The sequence below is a fragment of the Eulemur rufifrons genome, chromosome 28 (assembly GCF_041146395.1).
Source record: "Eulemur rufifrons isolate Redbay chromosome 28, OSU_ERuf_1, whole genome shotgun sequence".
NCBI lineage: Eukaryota > Metazoa > Chordata > Mammalia > Primates > Lemuridae > Eulemur > Eulemur rufifrons.
In genome coordinates, this window is record NC_091010.1 from 52,220,717 (window position 1) to 52,243,314 (window position 22,598).

A 22,598-nucleotide genomic window follows, 5' to 3' on the forward strand; every position below is an offset into this window, starting at 1 on the left:
AAATTAGATCATAAAAGAATCAATTATTTGTATACAAGTTGTATCTTTTAAAAAAGATATGCATATCATGTAATTTGGTTCTCACATTTGTGACAAGTCTGACATAAATGGGTTCATCATCTATGTGTCATTCAGCTACTTGCATTTTTTTTCACTTACTATCATGAATGGTTTTTATCATGGTACATATAGATTTATTCATTGTAAACACTGTAGAGTATCCCATAGTGTGAATAATTTAGCCAGTCCCTACAATAAATATTCTTAGATGGGTTTTGATGAGGCTGTTAGTTAGAATCACCAGTTTATGGATGAGAATTGGAGGACCAGAAAGTCAGAGACTCCACAAACAGCTGGGGCCCCCTCTCTTAAGCCCAGATCCCCAGAGACCCCTCTGAGCTGCTGTGGTGGTGGTCACACTAGCAGCGTGTGTGGTTCAGACTGAGGAGAGAAGCCGGAATGTCACCTGGGCACTCACCTGCTCCAGATCGTCTGCTGACCTTTTGCTTTCTCCCGCTGGATCCTGATAGGGCAAGACAAAGAGCTCGGCAGCCGTGGGTAAGCCAGGGAGCACCGCCACCAAGATGTGCTGGGCTGGAACCCCTGTGGCCTGAGGGAGAGACACAGAGGCTCACGTAAGTCCTGCAGAAAAGAATGAGAAGGGAGCAGGTATTTGGCAGGGGTTGGGGGTGGGGGGAGACCCACGGGAGTGAGAGGCGTGAAAGCAAAGGCCTGGGTGCAGCAGACAGGAAGGTGTGTGAGGGGCAGGGCCGGGCTACAAGTGCAGGCTCCGGAGTTAGACTGCCCATGATCTGATTCCAGCCCCAACTCTGCGAGACCTTAAGCGTGCTTATCTTCCCTGTGCCTATACTCCTTTAAATAGAAAGCAGGGATAGTAGCAGTACCTGCCTTGCTAGTGGGTAGTTTTGAGAACTATATGAGTTACACGTGAAGCATCTATAGTAGTGCCCCTGGGGATTCACATGTCAGCTCTTCTTGCTAGAAGGCGTCTCTAGGAAGCGAACCTTGCCAATAAGAAGACCCTCACTCATATTTATCATCTGCCCCTCATGCCTTAGCCCTTTCCAACCTAGCTTCCTCATTTGTTGCCCATTGGGGTTACTCCTCAAATAGACCAGTCACGTCCTAATCACCTAACCTAACGGGACTCCCCCATCACGGCCCTCCGGAGGCACCTGCTGACTTCTCACAGCATCGACTGGACGCCCAGCCCTGTTTGCTGAAGCACTCTCAGCCCCTCATTTGGCCATGCTGAGTCTCCTGTGGAAATTATAGCTATCACTCAAGGAATTCCTCTTCGTCTTAGTTTCTCTGCTGTCTCTTGAACTTATATCCCAGGGTTTCCCCCGAGCCCTCTCTAAGTGGTTCTGGAATCAATAGGTATAACCTCAGCTTCTCTCTCCAGCAGCTGTTCATAACACCATTGGTTGTTCCACTAGGACTTCCACCATGCATGTCAGCAAAAGAACTTCTCATTTTCACCCCCAAAATCTTCATTCTCCATTTAGGTGAACCGAAGCAGTGATTTCCCAGATACCCTGGCTTGAAGCCCTGCATTCACCTCTTATACCCGACTCCCCTTCCCTGTCACATCTAATCATTTTGTGAGACCTTGACAAGTCGACTTTCACATGAATGATCATATTGGTTTCTTCCTGTTTAAATGCCCACTGCTAATATCTCAATCCAGCCCCCCTGCACTCTCCTCTCAAGTTTTACAATAGCCTCCGCATCTCCAGGACACAGGCTACTGCTTCCAGATTAATCTTTCTGCAGTCTGACTCAGACCGTGTTCCCCTGTCCAAAATGTTTGCAAAAATCCCATTGTTAACAGGATTAAGTGCACATTCAAGGCCTTCTGCCGTGTGATCCCACACTCCCTTTCCAAACTAATTACCTACAACTCACACAGGCCTCTTATGTTTTAGCCAAATGAAATGATGCACAATTTCTCAATATAGCCAGCCTTTCCTGCCAATGGTTTTGTGCATGCCATCTCCCCCAGAATGTCTTTTCTCTACATGTGCTGCTAGAACCCTACTTATCCTTGATGAGTCATCGTAAAGCCCACTTATTTCAGTACATTTTTCATTATTTCCCAGTTAGGTGATTGTATGTTTTGAATTCCACATTGGTACATTTTTTGAAGCAGCAAGAAATGACCTGTTTTGGGTCCTCACCAAGTGCCTGGCATTGTGCTAAGTAACATATAATATTGTTTTATGCAGCCCCCCACAACAACTCTTTGAAGGAAATGATATTGTGCCTCACTTTGAAGTGAGGACATGTCGCAGGCTGGGATCCTTAGGAAGCTGACTCTGGGTTTAGCATTCAGGGTGTTTACTAAGAAGTGCTCTTAGGAACAACATCCATGAGAAGGAAGTGGGCATAGGCAGGGGAGTAGTTGAGCTGCCAAGTAAGCCCAATGACAGCCTCAAGAGACCCCATGGGGAGATAGAAGGGCATTTCAGAGTTGTCTTAAATTGGGCTGAGACAGGTACGACTTTATATAACTGCACCAGTTCATTCTCAGATATGAGCCACCTTGGAAAGAGGCATGACCTGGAACAAGGCAGTGGAAGCCTCTGCCCACAGCACTCCTAGTAGCCAAGACAACAAGTCTCTCCCTGAACAGGGATCTCTCTGGGAGGTGCATCTCTGTTTCCACCTCAGGAAAGATGGTAACTGCAGGAAGGCTAAACAGTGGCTCCCGGCCATCTAGGAGGTGACTGGTAGCCTGAGCAATGAGCGAGACCCCGTCTCTACTAAAAATAGAAAAAAATTATATGGACAACTAAAAATATATATATAGAAAAATTAGCCGGGCATAGTGGCGCATGCCTGTAGTCCCAGCTACTCGGGAGGCTGAGGCAGGAGGATAGCTTGAGCCCAGGTTGCTGTGAGCTAGGCTGACGCCACGGCACTCACTCTAGCCTGGGCAACAAAGTGAGACTCTGTCTCAAAAAAAAAAAAATAAAATAAATAAAATAAAATAAATAAATAAATAAATAGGAGGTGACTGGTAGCATGACAAGAAGCATGATTGGGCCGGGAAGCCTATGTTGGTAACCAGTGTTTTATGCTTCTCTGCTCCTGACACTTACAGACACCAGCTCCTACTACAGCTAACCCTGTGCTGTTTTATGTCCCTACTTGATTGTAAACTCAGAGATTATGTCTGAATCATCATCATTATATACAAAAATGTTTACTGAATGACATCCAATTAAAGATTTCATTGTGAAATGTCAATAGCAAAAGCCAATTTGATGAGAAAAAGGTAACCAATTTTACACCAAATTTTGTCTCATAATAGGTAAGAAAAAAAAAAAAAACTGTGGATAAGTTGACTCTAAGTTGTGCCTCTCATAGAGTTTGTTACAGTACACAGCAATGTGGTCCCTTAGGGCACAAGTGGCCAAGTGTCACTGCTGATCTCAAACAAAGGATGGGATGCTGGGAACCAGAGCTCACCTGCCCGTTGGGATTGGGTAACTAGAGAGCCTTGGGACCTGGAAGGTATTAACCTCACCACCACTGTTGCTACAACCTTGCCCTGAGAAATGTCGAGCCATCCTGTGCATTTTGTATTTAGCTGACTATGCCATGCAGCAGCCTAGAAGCACTGATGAGCAGTAGTTTCTAGCCTGCTGGACAGCTGTTAGAAAGGTGGAGGCTCGGGGCATCTAATCTCTAGACAGTAAGTGCAGAGATAAATCAGCCTGGAAGGTTGGTTATTGCTGAGCTAATGCCTGGTTGATAAATCACCTGGGGGAGTTAGACAGCTACCTGGCAGACCTGTGGGGACATGGGTCCCTAGAAGGCTGCAGACAAAAAGAGGTGGGAAGTGGGTTCATTAAAGAGTGTAAGTCATCTCTCTTGGACAATGAATGAGAGAAACCAGTTGTCACACCAGGGACAGATGGCTCCAAGGGCAGAGAGGCCCATTCCAGGTAGGCCTATAGTCTAGCAGCTGTGCCTCCTGGTGGCCAAAGTGTTTACCACCAATAATGTCACAGATGCCATGGAACCAGAGGTGCCCAAAGGCACATGCAAATCCCTCCTTTCTACACCAACGTTGTATCCTTACCTATTTCTCCTTGGAATAAGGCAAAGGATGGCAGTAGAGTGGAGTGGGTAGGGAACCACAAAATCAAGATTCACACCTTGCTGGCCTGACTCTAAACCTGATTTTTAACTGTATGACCTTAGTAAGTTACCTAATATCTCTATGTTCAGTTTCTTCACCTGCAAAACGGGAGGGAAATCACAGTTCCAACATCACGAGCTTACTTTGGGTATTAAATGTGTTAAGTATTGCAAGGCACTGAAAGGAGTGCCTAGAACATTGTAAGAGCTAGATAAATATCAACAAAGGCAATGGCACGAGGATGGGGAAGACCAGCTCTTTGCCAAGAGGCTAGATGAGAGATCTCTTTTCTGAGCAGGGGTTATCCGAATGCCTTTGTCCCACCATCTTTTTGTGTCATGTGGCATCATGTGTTAGGAGCAAGAAAGAATGTACAAAAAACTAAATTGATTTTCTTCTGGGGCTAAGAAGATGCCCCAGGAAAGTTTAACTCATCTCTGATTTTCTGTGTGTGTGTAATAAGCTCAAGCAGCCCCGTGAGTGGCTGTCCCATTCCCCTGCTCACTCATGAAAGTGGAATTGAGATGGTATTGGAAGTGGACTTTGGCCACCTGCCTGAGCCTGGAGCCAAAGCTTAAGTCTGCTTACAACACTGACAAAAACCCTCGAAAGGATTAACACCAGCTTCAATATGAAGTAGTTCTGCTTTCTTTAACAGGCAGTAGCAACTGTGCCCCAGTTAAAGCCAGCACAAACTGGTTGCTGCCGAGATGAAGTCCAAAGTTGGCCACTGATAGACCTTTGCCCTCATTTTAATGCTAAAAGTCATGCCCAAGGGTGGAGATTTAACATGCTAACTAAACATGCGATACACAAAGAAGCATGATTACTGGAGGGGGGCAGATGCCAACAAATCCCCACCTCTGCATGCTATGATTTCAGTGCTGATGCTAAACTTTCTCTTTCTCTTTCTATCCTTTAAAAGTTCCCCAGCTCTGTGTTCGGAGAGCCAGTCTGGTTGCTCTTAACCAGCATTGTTTCCCTTTTTTTCAAGCAAAAGCCCCAAATTAAGACTTACCTGCCTAAATCTTTCCAATTTCATGCCAATTTCTATTGACTCAGGGACCAAGATCCTGAAGTCTGGTATCAGAATGGGCAGGGGCGGGGGCTGTGCCTAAAAGATGGTGTCTTCTCCAGTTGTCAGTGACATTTGCTTAGAGAGGGATAAACCACACCACCCATGGGTTCCTGCTCTGTCCTATCATTTCTTTGTACAAAAGTCCCCTCTCCATGAAATTCCTCAAGGACAGAGAGGAAATGTACTCAGGCAAGAGAAGGAACTGTTTGCACTCACTTCCACCAGGGACTTTTTGATGACTCGGCTGATGTCCCTCCTCCACTCAGGGATGTCTGGGTTGTAGTCATCCAGGTTTGGAGAAAAGGACAAGCGAAGAGACCGGAATTCCTCTGGAAATACAACAGTAGGTAGATTACTGTAAGTCAGAGTTCCCATCAAAAAAGTGTATTAGACGTCATATTTATACAAAGCCCTAATGGAGGGTGCTTTCCCTTCATGGTCACCACATAGACCCTTCTAGAAGGCAAATTCACTACCCCACTTTGTTAACTCACAAGCTTCTTATTTTCTAAACCAAAGCCCTGGACTCTGTGGCATGCCTAGCTCTGCAGCCTTTTCTAATTATTCTAGATTTTGTACTTCTAGACACTAAATAAATCTGGAGGGCCCTGCAGGCATGGCAGGTTTATGGCCCAGGGCCTTTGCACACACTGGAATGTGTACACACTGTATAGAAAGTCCCATTCTACCCACTATCTATGCACAAAATATTCAAGCTCTAGTTCAAGCATTACCTGACTGACTACCATCCCCCAGATAATTTAGTTTTCTTTTTTATGGCACTACTGTATTGTGCACATACTTTTATTATTATTATAGGATCGTAGTATTATCATGATTATAATTATATATTTATAATTATTATTGTAGTCATTCTATTGCTATTCTTTATTTACATGGAAGCTTCATTTAATGGAATTTTAAGCTCCTGAATTCAAGGATTTTGTTAGCTGTCTCTGTAGCCTGTGAATTAGTCCAGGTTCTGCAGGAAGTAGGATGTTGGTTACATAAGCAAGGGCTGTGTGAGTGAACTGTCTTTGACAGAAAATGGGGAAGAAGCCAGAGGAGGCGTGAAGAACCATCAGGCAACCATGGATACAGGGCAGTGGAAGAGAGGGAAGAAAGGCTGAGTGACTGCTCTGCAAGACTGTCCAGGAGTCTCTGAGCTAACGTCTGCTGGCAGAGGAGGCCCCTGCGTCCCAGGGTTGGGTCAGCCTCAGTACCCCGCCTCACTCCGTCTTTGGCTGTGGTCAGTCTGGGAAAGGTGTGGTCCTGGTCGTGGCGTGGTGATAGGTGTCAGGTCCTCGTGCTGGGGGTCTTGGTCAATCACACTTCCCGTAGCTGCAGGTCTGTGAGGCGCATTCTTATGGCCTCCAGGCCTCCTAACCCAGCGGTGTTTGGCACGTGATATACTCAGGTCAAATTGCTCCCCTAAAACCTGCTCACTCGTGGCTCTGCATTGCACTTAGAATAAAATGCAGATTCTTTTTTTTTATTATTATTTCATAATATTACAGGGGTACAAACATTTTGGTTACATATAATGTCTTTGCCTCACCCAAGCCAGGGCTACAAGCACGCCCTTCCCCCATACAGTGCACTCCATATCTATTAGTTGTGAATTTACCAACCCCCTACCTGATTGGCACCCAGTGAATATTACTACCATGTGAGCACCTTAGTGTTGATCAATTAGTACCAATCTGATGGCGAGTACATGTGGCGCTTGTTTTTTAATTCTTGTGATAGCTCACTTTGAAGGATGGGCTCAAGCTCTACCCAGGATAATATAAGAGGTGTAGATCACCATCGTTTTCTGTGGCTGAGTAATACTCCATGGTATACATACACCACATTTTGTTAATCCATTCACGTATTGATGGGCACTTGGGTTGTTTCCACATCTTTGGAATTGTGAATTGTGCTGCCATAAACATTTGCGTTCACATGTCTTTCTTATAGAATGTCTTTTTTCCCTTACCTTAGCCTTCCTGGCCCTGTATCACCTGGGGGGCACCTGTTCTCCTCATTCCTGTCCTACTGCGCTTCACTGTGCTCTCTGCACTCCTGTGTTTCTCAATCATCCCAGGCTCCAACCCATCGTTCAGTCTCTTCTCAGAGAGGCCCTTCCAAGCACCCAACCTCACGTAGCTTCCCTTCCACCACCCATCACACTCTTCACCACTGAACACTATTTGTCTTCTTCATACTTATTGCTGTTTAAATTATCTTGTCTTTGTTATGTGTCTTCCAAACTGGAATATAAGCTCAATGAGCACAAGGGCTCTGTGTCTCTGGCCCCTGGGGACAGTGCCTGGAACATGGTAGGTTTTCAAGTACTACCTGTGAGTCATTTATTTAACAAATGTTTATTGAATAAGTGAATGCATAAATTATAGGCAGCTTCCACTGTCATCTAAGCATTCATTTATTCAACAAATATTTCTTGTTTTAAGCATGTCCTGTGTTTCAGTAGGAGCCAAGTGACATCCTTGGCAATTATACATTCAGGAAGCAGAAAAGCCCACTTGTGCATTTCCTAACAATGCTAAGCAATTATCAAACACATGCTTTGAAGACTCTTACATTCTTAGGTGTGTATTCATGGCAGTTACCTTATTCTAAAGATGTATTTTTCAAAGCTTGAGTATTTTATAAATCACTGGTCACCTTTGAATTTTACCGATTCAGTTCTGATGGAGAATAATGAAATGCATATTAATCAGTAGTGTGGTAAATGGCCCCACTGAAGAATCATCCACTGAGTTCTCAATTTTCGCTCTGAAGATATAAGTTTGTATAATTCCCACTTTCTCCGCACCTCCCACCAAACTGTAGAGACTCCTTTTACGAGGGAAGATGTTTACCTGTGTCCACAAATGAGAAAATGATGCCGCTTCCTCTGTAATTACTTAGCGTGAGAGCATCATGACAGGGAGGGAGAATGGCAGAGAAAGGTTATACTTAAGTTTATTGGAAAAATAGGAGATGCATGTGGAAGGGCTATATGTGTGTGTGTGTGTGTGTGTGTGTGTATGTGTACATGTATAGAGAGACACACGCATATTTTTGCAGCTGTTGAGAGAGTTGAATTCTACACATTTACATTGTTTGATTCAAAAGCAAGCCCATGCCTTTGGAGCAAATTAAGGGAAACAATGCAGACTAGATGTTCTTTCTTCCAGTCTATCGTGTGGCTTTGGGTAGACAAGCCTTCCTCTGTCAGTTTCCCAAAGGCTTCCTTCAATCTGATCATGACAAGCTTTCAAGTTCCCCTCAGTTAGACAGCTTTCTTCCTGACTATAGGCCCCTGGCCTCTCTATTCTTAGAGCATTTACTCTAGAAAACTTGCACCTGTAAATTCCTTCCCTGGGCCTTTTTGATATAAATCTTCTACAACTCAGGAATGTCTTTCTCCAAGACCTGTGTGTGGGCCATTCCTTCTAAATGTAATCATCAAGAGAGGTAACACCCCTCCCTATCTGCCAGTCTCGGGGTAGGAGACTAACTTCCCTAAGCAGCAATTAGCTAATACTGATGGTCTAGTCACCCTGATACCACAGGCTCTCTAATGTCCTTCAGTACTTTTCCAGCAGCTGACCCCAGCCTTTAGAAATCTTCCTGCCTTCTGTTTCAGTTGAGTTCAATCTTGTCTGTTTAGCTCTGGTGCAATTTTTCTTTAACATGTCATTAAAACGTTTTGAACACGTCTATGAAACTCTGGACAACTCCACTGACTGAAGATGAACTAAGGATGTCTGATGGCACAGAAGTCTGGCTAGAGGAGGGGGGACCACTTCCCCTGCCCAAGCTTTTAATGCAGCTTTTAATGAAGAGACACTTATGAAGGGTGACCCACCCTTTGATGATGCCTTTAAGGAAACTGTAGAAGGAGAAAGAAAGAAACATAGCAAGGGGCTGGGAGATGCTTAGAAATATCTACTCTGGGTTCAGAATTTCTAGGCTCTGTTTGTTTATTATACTTATGCTTTCTCATCTGTAGCCCAGGGATAAATTATAGAACATTTTTCATAAGTCTGTTCAGAGGATTCAATAAACCAGATCATACATATCAAGTGCTTAGAAGAGATGCCACAGGTTAGTAAGGGCTTCATCAATGTTTATTATGACGACCACTACCAATGCCATGATTAGTATCAGATTTGTCACCAAACAGCAGAATGACTTTAAGCTAATAATTTCCCATGTCCGGACCACAATTTCCTATCCATACAATGACTGGACTGGACCAGATGAGCCCACAAACCTTCCAGATTTAAAGTTTTCTCTGTGATGCTAATGAAGAGATTGTCAAGATGCTTAACCAAGAGAACTTCTATTGGGCTGAGGGTCAGTGCCCATTTGTGTGGCCTGTGACATCCAGGAGGGAGAGAGGGGGAAAAGAGCATCGGGTGGACACATTAATAAATGAGAGTCAGTAAAGTAGGGTAATTTCAGGGCACCAGTCCTGGGTCTAGACAGGCTGGGTTGGGAGCCAGCTGTACCACTCACCAGCTGAGACAAGTTCTTTACTCTCTGAACAAGTGGGGATGATAATACTACCTACTTTATCCTAGAGTTGTTACGAAGATTAAAGGTCTTCTCCCACATAGAAGGGAGACAGAAAAGGAAGGAGAAACAGAAGTTCCCCCCACAATACACAGCTACTGTTTGGCCACCCGGCACCCCACTGAGGGGAACTTGGTAGGAAAATCACAGTCCCGGTTTCCTCCTCTTACTACTTCCTCAGGAGGGACAAAGAGAAGAAAAAATTATGAAAGCTAACTCTAGCCATGAAAAAAAGAGTGTCCTTGAAGTCTTTTGGTCTTCAGACGTGTTCAAATTTGCTTACAAATTATTTTTTGATTTTGAAGGTCAAGTTGGCAAGATGAGAAATAAAAACCAGAATCTGACTCCCCACAGGAAAATCTCATTTTAAATTAACTCATCAGAATCAGCTAATTCTGGAACTGGGGCAATTGATATTTGGACCACAAGCTAGTCTGTCTGTCTCCCTTTCTCTCCCCCACCCTCTCTTCCTCCCCTCCCTGCACTCTCCCTGCACAGCATTTGCTTTTCCTACCTATCTAATTTTAACTTATTGTTTTTCCGATTTTAATTTTTCATGATGCATATGTACCACTTCCATAGTAATAATAAACATTTACATTTTTTTACCATCACCAGTAACACTTAGTGCATGTCCATCTATCTTTCTGTGCAGAAAAAAATTATCAATGTGAGATCAAACTATAAAATGTTATTTTAACTCCTGTTTTTAATCAAGGACTCCACCTTTTCATTTCAGTACCTTTTCATTCCATCTGATACTCTGACCATATTAAGTTTCCCCAGTTGATCACAAAATTATTCTGTATGGCTGTTGGTTCAAACCAACATCCAGTCTATGACTACGCATGACATTCAGGGGTTATGACCTTTCCATTATTTTCAATCTAGCAGAGTTTTTCTTACATATATAATAAAAATTTGGGGAACAGATTTTTTAAAGTATTTAGACAATGGTAGATTTCTCTTAATAATCAAGAATTTTAAAGTTGAGCTTTAAAAAAAGATGGAACATTAGCCATTTTCTTTTATAACTGATTTTAGCTATTCAAATACCACTGAAATTCTCTGTGAAATGAGTCCGCCTTATGCATAACAAAACCCACCTTATTCTACCTAAAGTGAGTGACCAAATGGACACTCTGTGTTTAAGAAAACTAAAACAAACCCTTTCAGAATCCCACAGCACTGTTTTGCTGGGGAATCACAGTTCCCTAAGGAGATCAGACTTCTCTTGACTATTTCTCAAGGACTCCCCTCCATTCTGCAGGTGAAAGTCATAGCCGGGGTGGCCTTGGGCACCAAGGCTCCTGACAGCCTCCTCCATGAGGGCAGCAATGGATCAGAGGAGATGGGCACTCACCGTACACCGCGATGGTCTTCGTGTCCTGCAGGATGGCGTTCCCAGCCGAGACCTGCACTGTGATGGTATTCATTCCTTCCGAAGTGAACTTGAATGATATGCTTCCCTCCAGGGTGATCAAGGGCTAAAATAAACAAGGGCACAGAGGGAGGGGGAAGCTTACTTAGCTCCAGGTGAGGCAGCTGCCAGCTCTGAGCCGACAGTGAGCTGTCAAACCCAGCGGAGGCTCTTCCTGGTGCACCACGGTGGAACTGAGCCCATCTAGGCCTCGCCGTCATCTCCAGTCCAGGCCAGAAAGGAGGCGGTTGGAGTCCTGACTCCAAATGGCTCTGCACATTCCTTGTGAATGTGACACGTCTCTCCTGGTATCATCCTTATTCAGGCCTGGGGAGATTGACAGGCCTTACTTGCTGGTGGGATATCTGTCTCTCTCTACACATAACCTACTCATATCAAGCAGATCCCTAATCTAAGGAAATATCCAAATTGAATGAGATCAGGGAGCTCATGTGACTCCAGATCTAAGCAGCAGTCACTGAAAATCTATAAGCTGCCAGGTGTTCATCTGCAGGGTGTCCTATTTCTATAAAATCACAGTGGAGCACAGGAATCCCGTATACCACAGTTGCACACTAGTTTGACAGGAGTGGCCTCATGTGCCGGCTTCCTCCCAGAAGCCCTATCAGCAGTTTCCTGGTTTCCTGGAAGTAGCTGCTATGGAAACAAGTGCTAATTGGATAGTGGTTTGAGGATTCAAAATAAAAAAATAAAAAAAAAAAAAAAGGAAAGAAGATTTGGAGCGGTGCCAGCAATACAATCGAACACTGGGGTCCTAAAGGAGAAAAATATTAGCCTACTGACCTCCCTCAACTCACCCCTCACAAACATTTCTTTCCCATCTTTTCTTAATTAATTTTTAAATCAAAATTCATTTAATTCCCTGTATGGCAGAGGGAAGACTAAAGCTCAGCAGAAGAGGTCCTTTCAATAGGATCTGCTGAGAATCTGGTTTTCTTTTAAAAGGAAAACAAAACAAAACAATAGGAGGCACAGATGGAAGTTGTTTAGTACTTTCACCTGCTAGTACTAGCGTTCAGGAAAATAAAATAGATTTCTCCTCTTCCACTGTGGATAGTGGGCCCAATCTGGGCCAAATGTCCATGCATAGTTTCAGATGAAATAAAAAGGGGCTACTGAGGCTGGGGGTGGTGGCTCATGCCTGTAATCCTAGCAATTTGGGAGGTCGAGGTGGGAGGATTGCTTGAGGCCAAGAGATTGAGACCAGCCTGAGCAACATAATGAGATCCTGTCTCTACCAAAAATGAAAAAAAAAAAAAAAAAAAAAAAAAAAAATTAGCCGGGCATGGTGGCATGCACCCGTAGTTCCAGCTATTGGAGAGGCTGAGGCAGGAGGATTGCTAGAGCCCAGGAGTTATGCAGTGAGCTATGATAGCGCCACTGCACGCCAGGGGGGTGATAGAGCAAGACCTTGTCTCTTAAAAAAAGCAAACCCCCCCCCCCCAAAAGAAAAGATTAAAAAAGAGTTTCTTTTCAGCTTAGTTATGTTAGCAGTGGAGGTGAGAGGTTCTTTCCACTGTCAGGCTTATAGCAGTTCTAGGTTCAGGGAAGGTTTCCTCCCTGTGTCTGTGCAAAATTGTGTCTCCATCGAAAGCCAACTTTCAGCTATAGAGCAGAAAAAATGTTTTTATTAAAATAAGATGCATTGTACTTTAGCAAGGGAGTCTAATAAAAAATTTTTAAATAAATCAATAAGATGCATTATGTTTGAAAAGAGCAGTTACCAAGTGGAAGCAACTCTGCTGGAAGAAGATCAAGCTTTCCAGCCCAGAGCAGCTCAGCCCAGCGCCCTGCAGGGCCCCGGCCGCACTGCCTAACTTACATTTGGAAGCATTTTAATTTCTGAGAATGGAATGAGTTCAAAATTGAAAAAGACCATGCAGCCTGGTGCAGGGGAAAGAAAAATTAACGGAGGCATCAGAGGGCCTTGAATCTGGCCTCTTATGAAGCGGCTGGAAGCGAGCGAAGCCAGCCCCTCCAGCTCCGTTAGCCTCGCCTTGCTCATCTGCAAGATGAAGGACTTAAGAGTAAATCTGCTTTAAGGTCTCTGCTGGTTTCCAGTTGGCTGCTGACTTCTGTACACAGGGAATATTTGGGGAAAACATAAAGGATAAGTCTTTCCTGAAGAAATAGAATTTCTGATTTAGGGTGAGGGGGCCATCTGGGCAGTGGGTTGTAATGATAATTTCTTGCTTTCACCTGTCCAGTGTCCCTCTGCCTCCGTTTCCTTTTGTAACATCTTCCCTTTTGCTCTTTATGTGGTTCCAAGGAGGCCGACTTCATCACCTCGCTCTCCACCCCCCAGCACTGTGATCGAGGCCTGGCCAATAATTCTCAATTTCAGGACTTCTGTTAGAATATTTGGAAAGTAAAGTTGAATTTCTCTTTTAAGCTAAGGCCTCGGGTCACTGCAAAGACAAGTCCAGTTGGAGATAAATGCCAACGTAGAGGAAGGCAGAGATAAAATGTAGGCGGAGGAGAGGGGCAAGAGAGAGAGACCGTACTGATGAAATATTTGAGCACTGAGAGAGCTTATTGTCCCTGAAGCTAGGACCACCCCTACCCTCTTGAGTTCATAAGCCACTTCATTCCCTTTTTTGCTTCAGCCAGTTGAGTTGAGCTTGTGTCACGAGACCCCGTGTGGAAGGCAGACCCACCTCCGTGTTGTTCCCGTACCACCACACGTAAGTGAGGGTGCCCACTTGGCTGGGCCACAGCACTGCCGTCGCGTTGACTTCTTTGTTCTTTGTGGTGACAAAGGGAAGAGAGAGGTGCACGTGCTCCAGGGGACCTGAGGCACAAGAGAAAGAGGAGACATAGGGAGGGAAGAGCTTCCTCTGTTCAGCCTTCCCTGCTCTGAAGAGAAGACACAGTCACTCTTGGAGCCTCCAAACACTGCGCCATATTCCCAGAGGACGTGCTCAGGTGCTTTCCCTACTTTGGAGCAAAGGACATATCGTGAATATTTGTGTCTCTGCATTTTCCATTTACCGATCTGTCTACCTGTTCTAGAACCTGGGTTATGTATGTGTAAAAGTTAAAAATTTAAAAGTAATCTATGAAGTCCTTAAGTGAACAGGCATAACAGAAAATTTCACAGGAAGATGAAAAGTCTTTCAAAGAGGGTATATCCTTGGTGGTAAATCAGGATCATGAAGACCTTGAGAGTCCATGTTGGGTGTGGGAGTGGGGGAAATCCCCAAACCACTCTCCATGTAATTATTCTTTATGGTGTGCTGGGTTTTCAAGATGTGTGTATGTGTAAATGTGTGTATTTGTGCATGTGTCTGCATGTGAGTGTATGTAAGGCTGCCTGGATAGGTGAGCATGGAGCACACTGTGTTTGGGTGGAATCAAGCTTGTCCAGGACAGAGGTGTGTGTGTGTGGACAGAGAGCTGTGGTCCTCAGCTGCTTAGGAGATGCTCACCTAAAATATAGGATGATTCTATTTATGGAGGTCCATAAAAACCGGAAATCTTAATCAGATGTGCAAACCCCAGAAAGATATGAACGTCCCCTTCTTACAGAACCACTAGGACTTTTCTTATGACCCCTAATCTTATCTTTGAGTCACTCTTCCCAGGCAACATGCAGCTTCCCCTGCATTTTCCATCCCCACCTTGGTCCCATGAGGTGGAGAAGAGAGTCGTACCTCAGGCCGTCCCACCAGGCTTCATTACTGCCTCTTCCGCTTGTCCTTTAACTGTGTTTCCTAAGGTCCCTCTACATGTTCTTCTGCCAGTCAATATAAACCACACCTTAACCTTCAAATATAAAACACTTGTGGAGGGCTCTAAAACCTCCTTCTGGGCTCTAGACTCCTTCTGGAAGGCTCCAGACTTCTTTGACCCCAGAAACCAAATGTTTCTAAGGATCCCATTATTTTCCCCATCCATATTCTTTATAGCTTGGTGATCAACACTAATGTTCATCCGGGGGCCCATTTCAGAGGCAGAAAGTCAGTCTAGATTTCTTCTTTTTTGCTATTCACATTCATTTAGGAAACCATTGATTTGGGTTCATGAATATTTCTAAAATACTCATCTACATCCACTTCTCACCCTCCCCAGTCTGGGACCCTGATTCACACAATAAGTACCTTTCTCACCTCTCTTATAGATTTTCCTGACTTTCACCTTTCCCCCTCTAATCCATCCTCCAAATTGTTGCAAGAGTAATTTTTCTAGAAAGCCAAGCTGATCATGTTACTCATACTTACTTTCTCAAAATTAAGATTCTCATTATCTAATTATAATAATGATGATAGCTAACACATATTGATCTAAAATTTGTGAGACTGAGAACAGAGGCTGTAAACTTCTTGAGGGTAAGAATCCTTCATATTGGTCTTTATATACCAAGACTAGCCAGTTCCTAAGACATAGTAGGTATTCAAATATTCACTGCATAAATGAACAAATGATATAATTTTCCTGTCTCATGCTACTCTTCTCCCCATTTATAAAATAAAGAGTTTGGTGATTGGCATGCAGAATAAAATTGATTTTCTAGCTTATAAGGCATAGGTTGGGAAGGAGTTGATCATAAGTCAGAATCGTTCAATGCAATAGTAGAAGGGTAACACTAACTGAGTGGTGACTATGGCTACATGTACTGCTAAGGACTTTTTTTTTTCTTGTTTAATCCTCACAACAATTTTATGAAGTAGGAACTAACATTCTCCCTATTTAAAGATGAATAAATAAAGGTTCCCAAGGTTATATAGCTAGGACACATCAATTCTAGGGTGTGAAATCAAAGCAGTCTGGTTTCAGAGCCCTTGCTCATGACAAGTGCTCAGTAGAAACTTTCCAGTTCCATTTTAACAGAATACCTATTAAGAGTCCTTAATTTCTGATTATGTAAATAAGTACCAAGCATTGGGAAATATGCTTTATACCTGCTCTTATTTATTGCATGGTTCTTGCCATTCCCCCTTCACGTGGTTTGTTCCAGCAGGCCATGTCCTGCCCACCCTGGGGCCTTTGCTTATACACCTTTCTTAGGGCACCTGTCAGTCTTCAAGTCTCAGTTCCAGCATCCCCCCCTCTGTGAAGCTCTCCCTGACTCCCCTGAGCTGAGTTAAATCAATCAATTAAAATACAAGCACCAGATAAGCTGTGCTAAAAATGCTAGTTCCATTCTAAAGAGGTTCATTTTCTTTGCCTTTCTCACATACGAACATTTTTTTTATTTTTTAAATCAGAACTTTAGAGTAGGAACAATGCCTGTATGTCATTGTCTCAATGACAAAAATTAAATCTTGTTAGTAAAGTACGGTGATACGGTCATTCAATAGTTTTTGAGTGCTACTATGTGTTGGGTGTTATTCTAGGTGCTGGGGACGCTGGCACTGGCTAGAGCTTTGGTGTATTTGAGGGAGGAAGGCATTGAACACATAAAGCAGGGGTAGGTGATAGAAAGCTATTTCCAACAGGGTAATCAAGGAAGGCCTCTCAGAAGAAATGACATTTGAGCAGCAACATGAGTCAACTTGATTGCACCAAGTTTCTACTTGGAACGCTTCAGGGCGGAGCAAGTGCCAAGGCCCACGAGCAGGCGGGCCTGCAATGCCTGATGAAGAACAAGAAAGCCAGAACAGCTGCGGTGGCGAGATGGCGGGAAAGAGAAAAGACAAAGAGGTCTAAGCGGTATTTAGGACACATAGTGTGTTGGCCTGTAGGCCCTGAACTATGTATATGTGTGCTTGTATAAGTTACATGCAGATACATTATATATGCATACGTGGATGGAATTTATCTTTCAGATTCCTACAACCTCTTGTATTCTTTTACTTTTCATGAGTTTAAAATACCTGGTTCCTGCTGCCCCAAAGCCTATTCTTTAAGCATTTCTGTTCTTCAGAGTGTGCAATCTGCCCTAATGAAGCTGCAGAAGTGAAATTCCAGCCCCTGGAAGCACCCAGCTGGCTGGCTGCACTCAGCAGAGGGCTGAGCAAACAGGCAGTTATTGCTCCATCAGACAGGGGCCTGTGATGCACGAAAGAGACAGCAGGTGGCGCTGCATCCCTCCATATGACTCCTGGCAGTGTGGTTGAGAGAAACGGGGAATTACTTGTGTGAGTTGGGTTTCCTTTCTCTCTTTTCGTTTAGCCCTCCTGTGCTGCAGGAAGCAGCTGACTTCCGTGAAACTGAACATCGTGTGTGTGTGTGTGTGTGTGTGTGTGCGTGCGTGCGTGTGTGTGTGCGCGCGCGCGTGTACTGGCGCCCTCTGGCCTGCCTCTAGCATTTCTGTTCCGGAGACCTCTGTCCACCTAATTACTGCATATTTTTCGTATTGCTATTTGTCTGAAATGTTTTTTAAAAGCCACTGGAAAAAAAAAAAGTGACTCAAACTCTAACGTTGAGATCCTAAAACAGAGTTTCTCCAGCTTCAGTGTACATAAGGATCATTCTAATCTGTTCCAAGCAGGTTCTGATGCTGCACTTCGAGGAACCCTAACTCAGTAGGTCTGGGATAGGGCCCGGACACTACATTTTCCTCATTTAATTCTGGGGCGGGTGGCTCATTAAACCACATTTCACAAAATCCTAGTCTCATATTTTCTGGCCAATATAATGATCTTGTGAATAGTCAAAAAGTTTCATGGGTTTTCAAGCTACATGGATCACTTTACCCTAAGATGGGGCCAGAAAGACATCTGCAAATGCGTCCTATATAAGGCAGTAGTTAAGGAGAGGGGTTTAGGAAGGACTAGAACATTCACCTTATCTCTTTTTTTTCACCTCCCATTCTGCAAATTTGCGTGATTTTTTTCTGCAAGAGTGGCTGTGACAGGCCAGCTTTCTGAGCAGAAATCTGCATGCCCTCTAAATTCTCTGCCCCATCCAGCTGAAGGCAACTCTGGCTGCATCACGTGTCTCATTAGTTTGCAAACTAGCAGAGCACAGTGAATACTATCCCTGAGGAATTTCCAACTGTCAGGCTTCAAGAGATTGCCCAGGCGCCCAGCAAGAGCTGCCAGCCCACTCCTGGAAGCACTAAGCAGGAACTCAGGTCCATTTGTTCCTGATGACCTTTGAACCCCCGTATTACAAAAAAACAAAACAAAAAAACAACTTCTGTTTTGGAATCAAGTCACCTTTCTGCACTGTAGAGTGGAGAGAATGTGTAGGTGAGTCAGGCAGTGGACCTTCTGGGAGAGCCCTGGGGGGAATGGGCGGAGTTGGTGGAGGGGCAGAGGGCAGGCTTGGCAAGTTAAGAGTTGCTGCTCATTCTCCTCTATGTCAGAATCCACTAAGTCCAAATGCATATGCTACTTTATTGTGATGAAAAAATCAAGGTTTACTAGTTGCCAGGGCACCACATATTTTGCTTGATGGCACCTGCGGGAACAAGATGTGTATCTAGTTAACAGAGGAGAAAATCTAGGGTCAGAGAGATGCAGTGACTTGCCCAGGGGTTGCGGCCAGGATCTGGACCTAATCAGAATGCTTGACTCAGTCCAGTACTTTCTAATTTTTTTTCCCTACAAAGCCAGCTCCTCCCCCTGTCCCACCCCATATCTTGGCACTCTGGCAGCAAAAGTCATTCATAAGGTCCTCCAGGTTTAAGATGCCTGGGAGTGTGACTCAAATGTGCTCTTGTTCTGGCTTCCTCTTAGTGTAAAATGGTGCCAAAGTCATGCTGCTTCTCCAATCCTGGTTATTTCCATCTGAAAGAAAAGGCTGAAGTTTTCTATTATGGTATAGATATGAAGACAGCAAAATGAGTTTGTGTGTATAGTAAAGCATGATGGGTCCTTTAGGAGGAAGGCACTAAGCTCACACGTCAGAACCTGGTGAAACTGTCATGCCATGGGTTTTAGATGTATGTGAGTTAACAAACAGATAAAACATGATCCCGCTTCAATATAATTAGTACCAAAGAGTTAATTCTTGTCCTCAATGCCAGACTTAGAAAAGGGTTCCATTATATGAGGGATTCTATTATATTCTATAACCCAAGATGTGTTTACAAAATTAAAATCAGAACATAAAACATTACATTATAAATCATCTTCCACTAAGGTTAAGGTCAAATAGTTTGTCCAATCAACTAGGCTAATAAAATGAAAAAATTGCAAATGAACAAAGAATCTCATTCCTTTTAGAAGCTGTGGTTTTAGCAGCCCTTAATCTTGAGCAGAGATAATCTGTGTTGCTTTCCTTCCCAAGATTGAGTAAACCAGGGAGGGGTCTTGGAAGAGAGCTGTGGACCCCTCAAGGGATATGATCACGTGTAGGAATGAGGAAGAGTCCACAGGGTGACCAGGAGGTCAAGCTATATAGGACTCAGTGGGAGACCCCGAGAAATTTAGACCAGAAGCTGGTACTGAATTTTAAATCAGTATTTACACGTGATTGGAGTGTGGTAGATATATAATAAACTTGTGAGATACAGAACACAATTACTATAATTCCTAAGGTGGATACGTCTCTAGTAAATCCCCCTTATAGAATAAACTGCTGGAAATGATAGATAGGGTGCCAGGTAGGCAGCCACTCTTAGCAAACGTACTGTCATTTGTGTTGCAAGTTATTTTTGCTACCAATAATTAATGTTTCTGATGTATTGTTAAAGATCTTAAGATTATTATTCCTATGATACCATCACTTTCATTCCTCTAAAGACTGATATATAGGGAGGTGTTATGTCTTAGTAAGAGGCAACTTCTGAAAGTCTATGTAGGATGGCTCATGGGATCGGATGGAAGGGAGCCTATGTAATGTGTCTTGAACCTATGTAGTTGTACAGCAAGTACACAGCTTCTCACCTAAACGTTTATGTTTCTTCCAGATGATTTGCAAAGTTGGGGGTGGGTAAGAGCTGGATGGAGACTTAGTTCCTCCAACCTCAAACCACCCTTGGCACTGACACTGACCTTCGTGACCAGAGCTGGAATTCCCGAGACAGGGAGAACTGAGTTGGGGGCCTGGCTCTGCCAGGTGGTATGTCTGCCCCTTCCCATAAGTTACGGAAGCTCTGTGAGCCTCAACACTCTTTGTAAATAGGGTTTCCAATAGTGCCTACCTCCCAGTATTTTTTTGAGAAATGAGGCAACAATATACATGAAGGGCTTATTTAGTGCAAAGCCTGGCGCAAACTGTAAGAGCTTAATAAACTACAGCCAGGAGTGGGGAGCCTGAGTTGGCATACTGGGAGTCCTGTGTAGCTTTGTTTAGAACAAAGAAGGGGGTGTGTATCTTCGTAGCACCTGTGTCAAAAGTGTGCAGGAGGTAAAGATCAAGAATTACTGAAATATTAGGAATTCTCAGCAACCAAACAATCTCCTGGGTATCCCAAAATAGTCTTTTTAAAAAATTTTTTTAAAACCACCCAGAGAGCAAGGACCAAAATAGTCTTGCCCTCTCACTGGACTACAGCAGCTAAAAAAAAAAGAAAAAAAAAAAAAGGATATAGTTGGTATTTTCTGTACTTCTGTGCTCAATTTTGTTGAGCAGAGGCATGGAGTAACGCCTGGATTTAATACTCTTGGCCTAGAACTTGAAATTTGAACAAGGTCATTCATATAAAGGAGCTACCTTCATTTTAAAGTAAACTACTTCTCTAGTAACCAATATAAGTCCTATGACTGATTAGGGACACCCTCACACCTACCAAGTTTATGACACACATTTTTACCAAACATAACTTAAAAGTTAAGTTATTATGTCTTCCTGTCTACTCACATCATTAGACACCTTGAAGAGGAAAAGCTTTAGCATTTTTTGAAACTGTTTCCTACTGTAGTTTCCTTAACATTATTTTTATACTCTTTCCCCCTACACTACCTTCTCTCTAACACCAAATTATCCACAGATAGAAGCCCAGAAAATATTTTTTTAAGAGCAAAAGTCTAAAAAAATTATCAATATAGCAAGATAGAACATGAGAAGACAGAAATAATCAGATGGGGGAGAGAAATTTCTTTCCTTGTGCTAATTCTCAATGTGTTAGACTGAGCTGTGCATATGGGTTGTTTTCAGTCATTTCTGGCCAAAAAAAAAAAAGAAAAAGCCAAAAATTCATATATTTTAACCAAGTAGCTCTGCAAATTGCTCATGCCCAGCCCCCAGCCACAGGTGTCCTATTTCTGAGGCACCTGGAGGAGGAATGGTAAATACAGTGAGAACAATCCCGAATTGAAGATTATTCAAATCCCACTCAATCTTCTCCGTACTCTCTCCCCACTTTGCTCTCTTACTTTCTTAGTTTCCATAGCTAGTGCCTTTCTTCTTGATATCAACTTCAGATTAGATTTTGAAAGAACAAAACTTTAAGATATGTCATAAACCAACAACAGTAATAACATACAAGTTACATGTAAGTACAGGACGGCGCTGTCAGACCCCAGACTGTTGTCCACCTGCACGGTCACTCGGAAAATGCCCACGTTCTGATAGACGTGTTTGATCCCGTCTTCCATGGAGCTGAGATTGACGTAAGACACTGCGATCCCATCGCCAAAGTCCACTTGGATGAGTGTCCGCTGAACATCACCCTGAAAAACAGCCCAGAGTCAGAGGGAAGGGAGTCAATGCTTGGCTGTGCCTGGCTAGGGGGCTGGTGCTCGTCCTAGTCCCTGGCTCAGGCATAGCGGCCGTCCTGGCTTCCTCCTACAGCTTTTGACAGAACCCCTGTGACATCCCGTGGCAGGCAAGAGTTTGCTAAGATGGATACTCTCCAATACTGAAGGGCACCAACTACCAAAAGTTTCAAGGTTTTGAAAATTAAGAATGTTTGATTATTGGCTCCAATATGATATTCAATTCCTCTGAAGGCTTTGTGAGTAGTCTTCTCGTTCACATGGATAAAAGGAGTACACACACAGCTTTAGAAATACAGCCTACCTGACATGGCCATGGACCACGTCCTGTGTCTTCAAGACCCCTGAATCTCCCTCTTTATTTCTGCTTCCCTGACTGTGTTGCAGGAAGGATGGAAAACACCTTGCCTGGCACCTGATATGACATTGAACTCAACCCGATTGTTATTTAATATAACAATGGTTAATTCTTTTATACTTCAGTGTTTTGAATTATCATTCGACCTCATTCTTTTCCTCCTAGAATCTAGTCTGGAGAGAAGAGTAGGCAGCATTCATCCACTTTACAGATGAAGAAGCTGAAGTCAAGAAAGATGTCATGACTGGCTCAGGATTAACACGCTAGTGAGTAGCAGTCCTGGGATTCTAACCCACCTCACTGGACCTTCGGGTTCATTCATTACAGAGGGAATACAGCACTGTGGACACTCTAGGCTCCTGCAGCCTTGAATCCTCCTGTGTCATTACCAGGCTGGGTGACTTTCATGCAAGTCATTCAGCCTCCTTCAG

The 22,598-nt window shown here is 43.6% G+C and overlaps 1 protein-coding gene across 4 annotated transcripts in view; it reads right to left on the reverse strand.

Moving 5' to 3' along the window:
- Positions 1-22,598, reverse strand: part of SORCS1 (sortilin related VPS10 domain containing receptor 1) — a 467,434-nt gene that overhangs the window by 24,406 nt on the left and 420,430 nt on the right. For all 4 annotated transcript variants that reach the window (XM_069461103.1, XM_069461105.1, XM_069461104.1 and 1 more), the window contains exons 19-23: positions 21,578-21,764; positions 13,917-14,050; positions 11,182-11,305; positions 5,466-5,578; positions 479-610 (exon numbers count right to left, since the gene is read on the reverse strand). In XM_069461103.1, the coding sequence (XP_069317204.1) occupies positions 479-610; positions 5,466-5,578; positions 11,182-11,305; positions 13,917-14,050; positions 21,578-21,764 (690 nt within the window). The remainder of the gene's footprint in view (positions 1-478; positions 611-5,465; positions 5,579-11,181; positions 11,306-13,916; positions 14,051-21,577; positions 21,765-22,598) is intronic.